General features: G+C 33.1%; 1 protein-coding gene across 3 annotated transcripts in view; it reads right to left on the bottom strand.

Moving 5' to 3' along the window:
* Nucleotides 1-10,370, bottom strand: part of LOC135849520 (cell growth regulator with RING finger domain protein 1-like) — a 62,654-nt gene continuing 52,284 nt past the window's right edge. For all 3 annotated transcript variants that reach the window (XM_065370006.1, XM_065370007.1, XM_065370008.1), the window contains exons 4-6: nt 1,841-1,982; nt 1,642-1,749; nt 1-1,538 (exon numbers count right to left, since the gene is read on the bottom strand). In XM_065370006.1, the coding sequence (XP_065226078.1) occupies nt 1,179-1,538; nt 1,642-1,749; nt 1,841-1,982 (610 nt within the window). In that variant the 3' untranslated portion in view covers nt 1-1,178. The remainder of the gene's footprint in view (nt 1,539-1,641; nt 1,750-1,840; nt 1,983-10,370) is intronic.

Genomic DNA, 10,370 nt, shown 5'->3' with positions numbered 1-10,370 from the left:
TTTGCTTTCAAAAGACTTTATTTTTAGAAATATTTATAAAAATGTATACAATACACGTTGATAAACATACGGAAACACATGAAGAGAGAGAAAGAGAGAGAGAGAGAAATAATATAAACAAAAAAAAATGTGATGTAGTATACGCAATAGAAAAAAAAAAGAATGTACGTTGAAATTTTCCACAATGAAATGATAAAATTTGCGAGGTTTGGGAAAAATTTTACCATTCTTATTGAGAACTTCTTTCTAGCACTGGGTGAATGCTAAATTTTATAATTAATCTACCTAACATATGAACACAACCAAACACTCGCTGCAAATTTAAACGAAATTTTAAATGCAAACTAAATTACAATGCGTAATACAAAATAGCAGTGAAACCGAGACGTAAAAGAAAAGAAATTACAAAATTATTCGACACGTATTTACATACAAAATTCACTTTTAAAACAAACAATAAGGCAAAAGGTGTTTAAATTAGAATTCGAGATTAAGCTCGAACGATCGCTCGTAATAATGATAAAAAAAAATAATAAAGAAAGAAAGAAAGAAAGATAGAAAGAAAAATCGCACAAATAATAGTATAAAATAAACAGATTAACCACGAACAATATACACACTAGTCAAAATATACACAAACAAATTAGTATAAATCGACTAATTAAGTAAATTAATTTCGTCCTAATCTATAATAAAAATATTACAACTCGTACGCTAAAAATAAAATGTTCACAGCAAAAGTACGCGTAACCATCGTTACCTTGCATTTTTTCTTTTCTTTTGTTTTTCTTTAAAAACAAAATCACGATAGTCGCGAGTAATTTTCCATACGTAATAACCGTTTGTTGTCTGGTACCGACGATTTTCACAAATCGTGAAATTTCTCAAGAATTAAAAACACACTAGGTAATTTGCAAAAAAGAAAAAACAGAGAAAGAAAGGGAAAATGAAAAAAAAAACGAAACGAAAGAGTAAAAGAGGAAAAAAAAAAGTATAACATACAAAAGTAACGAGGTAACTGACGCTTAAACCTCTTTAAGGCGTTTGGTTATTCCGCGCTTAAAAACTACGAGAAGAGAAGAGAAAAAGAAAAATCACATAAATCGAAGATCTTCTACAGCCTTCAATACTGTTTGATTACACGGTTTACCAGCATATTTCTAGTATTTTCGTTTCTCCTACCGATGGAATCCGAATAAATCTGTTATGTTTTCTTGTACCCATTGGCTCAATCTTTCCGGCTTCGAAGGAACGGTTTTTTCGTTACTGCAATCGGTCAAGTACTCTTCGCCTCGTACGCAAAAGTAGCTCTTGATCGGGCTACGACACATTGGACAATTTTCCAGCTTAGCGAAACACGAGGCGCAAATGCACGTGTGTCTGCAAGGTAATAGAGCCCGACTCAACGGGAAATACTGGCAAACGACGCACAGCTGTTGCTCGCAAGGTACTAGATTATTATCCATGATCACAGCTCCTCTGTCTTTAGGCTCGTTATCATCGTACGTTAACGAATTACCGGTGGCTAAGTATAATTGCTGTAACAATAAACAAATCGAATCGATAACGAGGCTGCGGCTATTTTTAGAGTACCGAGTTTTTATTCTCATTGTATGTAGTGTAGGTAATTGCATTTTGTACCTTGAGCGACGATAACTGTCCGTTGGCTTGTTTTAAATATTGGGCCAGAATACTCGTTGGTAAAGTACAAACACTATCTTTAATATGGACCACATTAACTAATGCGACCTGTAAATAAAAGTAAACGTAAATAATTAAATCTAATTCAAATCACTAAAAAAAAAAAAAAAAAAAAAAAAATGCAGAAAACACTTCTTACAGTCTCATCGGGTAGCACGTTAGGATTATCTCTGATGAGTAAAATGACTAATGGATAGTAAAGGCGAGGAGGAGTACCGAGATCTAGACATCCATCGGGTAAGATCATTTCCACGGTTTTTTCAGCATGGCTTTCTTTCTCTCTGTAAAATTGTCTGTTAAGGAAAATACAAGCGCTCTTTTCTCATAAATAGAATATTAGTTTAAAAATGTAGCCAAAATCATGTACATATTTTGCAGAATTTGTGAAATATGCCCCTTCAAATCTCAACATATGGTGAACATTGTTACTCCTGTATCGTTTAGGTTGCAGAACAACAACACAAAAGGCAGTATTTTGTAAATATAACCACTCAGTATCGATAGATTACCCTTGATGAAAAGACTGTGCCTGGGGCGAGGGGAAGAGGGCATTTGGAGAGCTCATATACAATCTTGGGGGGGGGGGGAACTCATTTTAGTAACCAAAAAAGCAGCTTGGAAAAATAACTAAAAAAGTTATAAAACATGAGCAAAAAATTTAATGCAGAAAAACGTATGAACAAAAAAGACGACTGAGATTTCAACAATTTTTGCAAAAAGCATCTCTTTTTGGAAATTATTGACAAAAAAGTAACACTTGGTTGCAAATTTGCAATTTAAAAAAAAAATGGGAGTACATATTTCGTAACTTTTTGGTAAAAGAATGAGACTTTATGACTGTTTTTAGAAGAAATGAGAATTTATGGAAATTTTTGGGAAAAAAACAAGACTTACAATATTTTTAGCAAAAGGCATAGCTTTTACAAACATTGGCAAAAAAGTGAGCTTTATTTTCAATAATTCGGTAGAACATTGAAAGCTCTGGGTAATTTTTTGTAAAAAGCAAGACATCGACAATTTAGCAAAAAACAAAACGTGCTGAGAAAAAAGTGAGAATTTCTGGCAGTTTTTGATAAAATTCAAGATTTTGACAATTTTAAGTATAGCAATGAGATGAAATAGAGCTTTTTGACACCTTCTGGTAAGAAAACGAGACTTCTGGCTAATTTTTTGGAAAAAAGTGACACATTTTGACAATTCTAGAAAAAAAAGAAAGCATTAAGTATTGGAAACTTTTTGTAAAAAAGAGAAACAATTAGACTTTTTCAAAATTATAGTCAAAGATTGAAATATCTTTTCGAAATTTTTCAATGAAAAACAATACTTTTCAACAATTTTTGATAAAAAGCAAGTCGTTGATAATTTTAGAAAAAGACAGGACATTTTAGCAATTTTTGGGAGAAAAGCGAAACTTTTGGGCAATTTTTTTAAAGAAAATACTTCCTTGGAATTTTTGCAAAAAAGCGAAAGGCTTTTGGATATTAATTAAGTGAGATTTTTTCATAATTTTTTGATTTTTTTTTTTTGCAAAAAAGCGACAATTTCCAGCAATTTTTAGAACAAGATATCAACATTTTTCTTTTTTTTTCTATCTGAAAAAGTTGGGTCAAGACTTGGAAAAATTAAATTTTTGAAAATTCAAAAAAAGTACCTACTAAGTAACTAAAATTTTGAAAAAGTAACCCAAACCAGCTTTTAGTATAGCATTTGAAGAAAGCTCCAGATATATTTTTCAAGGGTTTCGACTTCTGCAAGAAAATGGATTCTGCGCAGATTTTAGAGTGTTCGAATTCTCGTCAGAGTCCAAAGTCACCCTCCCCCTCCCTCCAAATAACCTCACAAATTGAAATTTGACATGTACAATGTATATTTAGAGGGTATTATAATTCATTTTTTTGGGAGGGGGAGAGAAGGAGGTTCACTTTTTATCACCCCCCCCACTTATCAATTTTGATAAGGTGTCTAAGAAACAGAACAACATGCAAAAGCAGGACTTTTAGCAGTATTTTTTGAATGTTCCAAGGAAAGAGGAGAGAGGGGGAAGAATCAGTTGGATTAACTCAATAAAAATTGAAAACTGTCAATGGGTCATTTTGTCGAAATATTCAATTTTTTAGAGGAAGGAAGGAGGGGGTAGGCGGAGTCTTTTTTTCTAATTTATTTTCATCGAAGAAAAAATCTGAAAACTACAGATTTATGAAACAAAAAAAAAGAAAAGATGAGAAATTTCAAAGTTCAATTTTTGATAAATAAAAAAACAGTAATCAGAACATGAACACTTTTCAAACAAATTAATTTTGCTTTTTGATGAGAGGAGGTCAAAAAATTTTCCAAAATTTCTCGAAAATATGAAAAAAATTTTGAATGAAATTGAAATTAAAAAATTTTAATGATAATGTTTTTAAAATCAAACAATTTTTGGACAAAATTTTCAACTTTTAAGGGAAAATACAGATGAAAAATGGTCAAAAAAATCAGGGATGAAGTGAGGGAACTTTGTTGAGTAGCAATTCCTCGTTGATGATTTTTATGTTTTTTGTTTTTTTTTTCAAATAAAATCTACTTTTCCAACATTTTTAAAAAAGGGAAAAACGATCAACTTTTCTCATTCCACATAGACATAATGTTGTAAATGCCCCCCCCTAAATTTGAACAATTTTGTGCAATGAAAACTCAAAATTGTTGATAATTTGAACATTTTTGTAATTTTAAAAAAATGTAATATTGAGACTGAGAAAAATGGGAAAATTTGAGGTTCGAATTTTGAAAAAATGAGGGTGAGGGGGGTGCTACTCATTGACCTAGGGGGTCCCATGAAAGAATAATTCAAAAGTTTAGTAGAAATTCGGAAAAAAAGTTGGCTTTTTACTCATTTTACAAAAGAGTACCTACCTACGACTTTTGGTAGGTAAACTTTTTCAAATGTTTCAATTGGGAAAAAAAAGAAAAGAAAGGTGAGATCAAAATCAATTCAAGTAGAAAATTATTTTATTTGCTTTACAAAAAGAACTAAAAAAATGAAAAATTTTAAATTTACGTATTTTGAAAAAAAAAACAAATAATATTGGAAAAACTTCAAGATTTGATTGAAATATAAAAATGAAAAAAAACCGAACTTTTCAGCAACCTTGGAAAAAAAGCAAGACAATAATTCTCTTCAAATGTGCCAATTTGAAGATGGTGGAGTCAAAATATTTATTTATAATTATTTTCAAGGAAAACTAAAAAGATTTCTGATGCTTCATTTCTTAAATTTTTCACTGAACCTATAAGGTCATCTCAACCAAAAACATTACAACGAAATCTGCACAAATGGTATTTTGCCTTACTTAAGCGTTGACTTGAATGGGTTTGAGTGGAGATGCCCCTGACTCAAAATTCGCAGATGTCCAAATTTTTAGGAGGGGGTGGAGGGGGGTGAAAAAGGCCATAGAAGTCTAATTAGAAATCGGTCGACAGGGAATCAAAACATCAAAAGTTGTATAACATATCCAATCCACAATTCATCTTCCTACAGCGATTTAAAGGAGAGAAAACCGGAGTTTTCGTGTGTTTTTTTTTTAATTTTGAAAAATCGTATCTCACACCCCCCTCCCCTCATCTTTAAATTGACATATGAGCCTGCAATTTATTATGCACATTTTCAGAAGCAGCACTCACGTCCAGGTTCTTTTTGTCAAGACCTTACTTTATACGCAAAATTATAATCAAATGAGCATTGAACAACGAACATCACCTACATTTAAATTCGAATGCCACCTTTCTCCCAATTTATACCTATTCGAGGACCATGATTTTAATTTTCAGCTTGTTCATTCATTGAAAAAAAAATTCTCTTGTATCGCGTGAGGCGATTAAATCTAATCCTCATCCAATAAGATGTTCCGTTAAATAACGAAGAAGGCACTGGCCTGTCATTTCCATTGTTATCCGCATAAACCGTACAATTACGCGTGAAAATATTTCATGTACTTGAAACAATAAAGAGGAAAAAAAAGCACAGACACGATAATTTCGTGGGTAAATTTATAGCTAGGTAGTAGGTACTTTAACATAAAATGCATTCAATCATCATCTCGCGTTTACAATTCGATATAATGTACATACATCAAGTCTCTCTTCCCAGACAGGAAATCCACTTAAAAGTCATCATATCGACATCGTCGTCGTATGCAGATACTCGTAGTCGTAGCAACAATCTGAGACTCGCGAATGGCAATAACAACACACAGATAAAACCAGATCACTTAAAATTTCCTGTTGCAATAGGCGGAATACGTACAAATACTCTGCTACATACAAAGCCAATCCACCCAATCCGAATACAACATAAATAGGATTCTTCACGCGCCAAAAATATCATCAATACATATAAAAAAAAAAGTACGACTTGTTTTCCCACCACATAAGTCGTGTAGAAGAGCAAAAAACATGTTAAATATTCTTACACGAACACAAGTAGCTTGGCTTCCTAGTTCACTACAGATTAGCTTTAATAAAGACCTGCGACTCGACTAAACAGACAAATAGAAAAAAAAAAACAACAACGCCTAAAATCTCGCATAAATGAATTTAATTAAACTCGAGTACACTTATTTTAAGTGTATAGGCAAGTATTCGAATTAAATCGGGAAGAAAAAAAAATTCGCATTCGTAATGGAGCTCGGGTCGCCGTCTTTGGAAATAATTAGGCGTAGGTGATCGAAGCTAACGTAAGCTTAAAGATACTAAGGATGGGGAGAGGGGGATGGGACGAGACGAGGGTGTATTTGAAAATTACCACACCGGTAAATACGTACAAGTATACAGTATACCTTCCTCGAATACCAACTTTGCAAATTAAATCCGCAGAACACCGAGTAATTATATCCTCGGTGATAAACGCATAGCGAAGAGTTAATTGTTAAAAATTAATTTCCATTCCGAGGGACGAACCAGTCACGCGTAAAATGTCGCTTTGGAACGCGTAGGTATAAAAAAAAAAATATGCCAACACTCTGGAGCTCGACACAGTCGTAAAAGCCACGTACCTACTCGTAATTTACCAGTTAGTTGATTTTATGACATTTTATTATCTTCTCATTATCCAGCAGTAGGTACTAAGTGAAGAAGGAAAGAAACAATCTGGTTATGTCATCGTATCGTCTTTCTCTCTCTCTCTTTCTATATCCTATAGGCTATAAGCTATGCAATTGTTGAAAATTTACGCTAAAGGACATCTCGACACTCGACACTGGGCATCGAGTCCCCGGAAAAACCCCGCCACCTGGTTTTTATTGACGTAATAACATTAAAATAATACGAAATTTTTTTCTTAATTTGGCATCGCTGTATTCGCAGCTAGGTAATTATATTCCAGAAGTGGTTCTCTCTCAGATTTTTTTTTTTTTTTGGTAGATAACAAACACAGAAGATGTTGGCGTTAAACGACAAGAAGTGTATGCGAATTTTCCAATTTACATTTACGTACAACGGGCTAATTTTTTCGATAATGAAGGACTCTTCCTCGAATCCTCGAAGGTAGGTATTCGTTTGATGTACGAGAACGATGCATCGCGTGCGTTTAATGGAAATGCCACGAATGTTTGAAATTCGCCAATTGACGATTTCTGTTTTTTATTATCGATAGCGAAAGGTCGTCTTGTGTCGGTATATACTTTGTAGATTATTTCAATATTAAAGTACTTACAAATTACGAGCGATCGATGCTAAAAAATGCATTCGAATTACTGAGATCTGAATGCAGTTCGAATATTTGAATAATATGTTTGCATTATTATTTTATGTTTTTTATTCACCTCGTATGAAGCTACGATGTAACAACATGTTTTAGCCAAGCTAGCAGCTACCCTTGAATAATAACGGAAGAAACAAGAAATCAACGCCTAATGAACATAATAATTGAAAAATTGAACCTTTTGTGCCCAGGGAAGGTTTAACGTGGAATTTGAAAACTTTTATGTGTAGCATTAAATAGACCCGGATGAATCGGAGAAATTATTTTTATTAATAAGAATACCAGATTTATTGCCAAGAAATCGGGAGAGAGGACACCAAGATTTTTTGGGCTTCTCAATGTTTAACTGAAGTGTTTCAGGGCCCAACTCCAATTTCTCAAATTTCAACTGAAGTGCGTCCATACGTCAAGGAAACTCTCTCCAGAAGAAGGACAGCTCTCCAGTATGTAGTTCCAGATTCTTGATTCTTGATTCTTATACAGGGAATGAAGGCAACTCAAAATATTTCTCTGAGAAAATTTTGATCGTTGCTGGATAGTGGATAGAAGCAAAGTGATCTTCACCTCTCAACCCTTCAACGCCTGAGAGAAGTTCAACCGATAAATTTCAAGAATTTTCATCGAAGAAGTTGAACTGAACAATCAGATTGTCATAATTATGTATTTGAGAAAAATTGAATTTGGGTGATCATTCAAATACGTAGGAAATTCAGGATTTTCCTCAATTTTTGCCAAAAGATCATGTTGGTTTTCCGAGCCACAGGCATCGTAACAGAATGCGTCTTTTAAAAAAAGTAACTTTAGTAACCTTTTTTCATTAAAAAAGTATCAAAATGGCCAATGATTTTCAAGCCCTTTCAACAGTTTTGTACTGAAAAACTTGAAAGGAAGAGGAGTGAAAATTGAAAATTCTACAATTTTATTTCTAACACAGGTATGTATTTTCCAAATTTTCAGCTCAAAATCCATATTTTTCCAACAAAAATGCGATAGAAATAAAAATGACTGAAATTCATGTTCAGAAATTGATAAATATTTTTAAAAGCAACAAAAAATAAGAAAAGAATTTTTGCAAAATAAAATGCAGTAACATCACCAGGGTGTCCACTCTTCTGAAGAAATTATTTTCCTAAACTTTTCCAGTTTCTTTTTCAGACCAACCTTTTCAATTTTCCAGACCCTTCAGATTTCAACTACACTTAAATATTGAGGGGGAGGGAGAGAGAGTCAAATTTTTCAAACGTTGCGAGTCAGGGTACCTGCAAAAATCCAAGAAGTCAACTTCGTATTTTTTGGTACCTTTTTCGTACTTTCAAAATGAAATTTCGTATCACGTCAACTCAATCTCCCCGTCCAGTCTCCCCTCCCACATCCAAAAAAACTATCAAATTCAAATCCTAAACAGCTCCAATTTTTAGAGATGTTTTTCTCCATCCACATAAGGATTTCCCCTTTCCCCTCCAGCCTTAAAAGTAGTGCCACAACTTTTGAAAACCTTGCAGTTTTTTTTTATCAACTACGTCTACAGAATTTTCAAACCAATTTCACACAACCTCTAACAAAGTTTGTACTTCATTGAAAATTATAAAAAGAAAAACAAAGTGTCCCAAGCAAAGCGAGGAAAAAATTTTTTTAAATTAATTCTTAAAAATATTATTTTTGTTGCGTGTAAAGCTCGAACAATGATTTCTAAAGAAACAAAAGAAAAAACAAAAGCATTTCTAAAATGAAATTTGATCAAAATTGAAACCCAGTCGTCATTATATTAAATAAAGTGTGAAGCCACATTCAATTTATAAAAACGTCTTCAACGACCAAGCGGTACTTATAAAGTTGTTTTTGAGTGCAGGTGGGGGCCCAAAGAGATCAACGGACAAGACAATGGCGAGAGCATATGCCTCAATATGTGCATATTCAATGGATTTATGATTTGCGTAGTTTTTGTTTACTTTTCAAATAATACACATTTTGCATATATCTCGGATGTAGGAGAGAGAATTGGTATGGTAATAAATACGTCGGAATATTGCGTCGAGTTTGGCAGCCCCTACGTGTCCATAGGCACAGTGCAGATAATCAACGGTGTCATGAAATAGCTCATTAGGCAGATAGGGAACTTTTGAACCATTTTTGAGTTTTCTCAGTATAATTTTCTCACCCAGAAAAGAACACCCAAGGTATGTTTTTAATTTGTACATAAGGCTCACCGGGCAAGTCAGAATGCGTTTTTTGCAATTTCAACTTTGACCAGCTGTTACTCCCCTTCTAATGAACCAATATGGATTACATTTATTATGTAGGTTTCCATAAGGGTTCTTAACCTATGGTGAAAATTTGAACGCGATTGACACAGTAGCTTTTGCTCAGTGGAATAAAATATAAACTGTTCTGACTTACCCCAAATTGGGGGAAGTCAGAACAGGCTAAACTTTGCAGAGGTGTAGCTAAGGAACTAAATACCAGGTATGGAAATACGCCATCTTTGGTTATAGAAAAAGATTTTCAAATTCCCAATTTATTAATAATATCGCCAATTTATGTTATTTTTTTTACCTCATATTCATTTTAATACGCAAAATAGACATTTTCCCATCATTTTTTTGATTCCATTTCATTATATGACTGAAATGAAAAAATCAAATCAATCACCATCAAAACTATGAAATCTATAACTGAAAATGGTGTATTTCCATACCTCTTAGCATAGCTGACAAATATAGTGTCCTAGAAAAATTGCATACAAACAAAATTGTAGAGAATTTCATTCTCTTTGAGATCACTCTCATCAGATTTTCACTAGGAGCACGGTTTGTCTGCTGCATGCGAAAAACTAAGAGATAGAAAGTCTGTATTTGAAAACAAATTCAAAACAACAACAAAATACAATTGAACCAAAGACATCTAAAATGAAACTGGATTGCGAAAATTTTTA

This window comes from Planococcus citri, chromosome 5 (assembly GCF_950023065.1).
Source record: "Planococcus citri chromosome 5, ihPlaCitr1.1, whole genome shotgun sequence".
NCBI lineage: Eukaryota > Metazoa > Arthropoda > Insecta > Hemiptera > Pseudococcidae > Planococcus > Planococcus citri.
The sequence above is the reverse complement of the archived record's forward strand: the minus strand, read 5'-3'. Positions and strand labels throughout refer to the sequence as shown.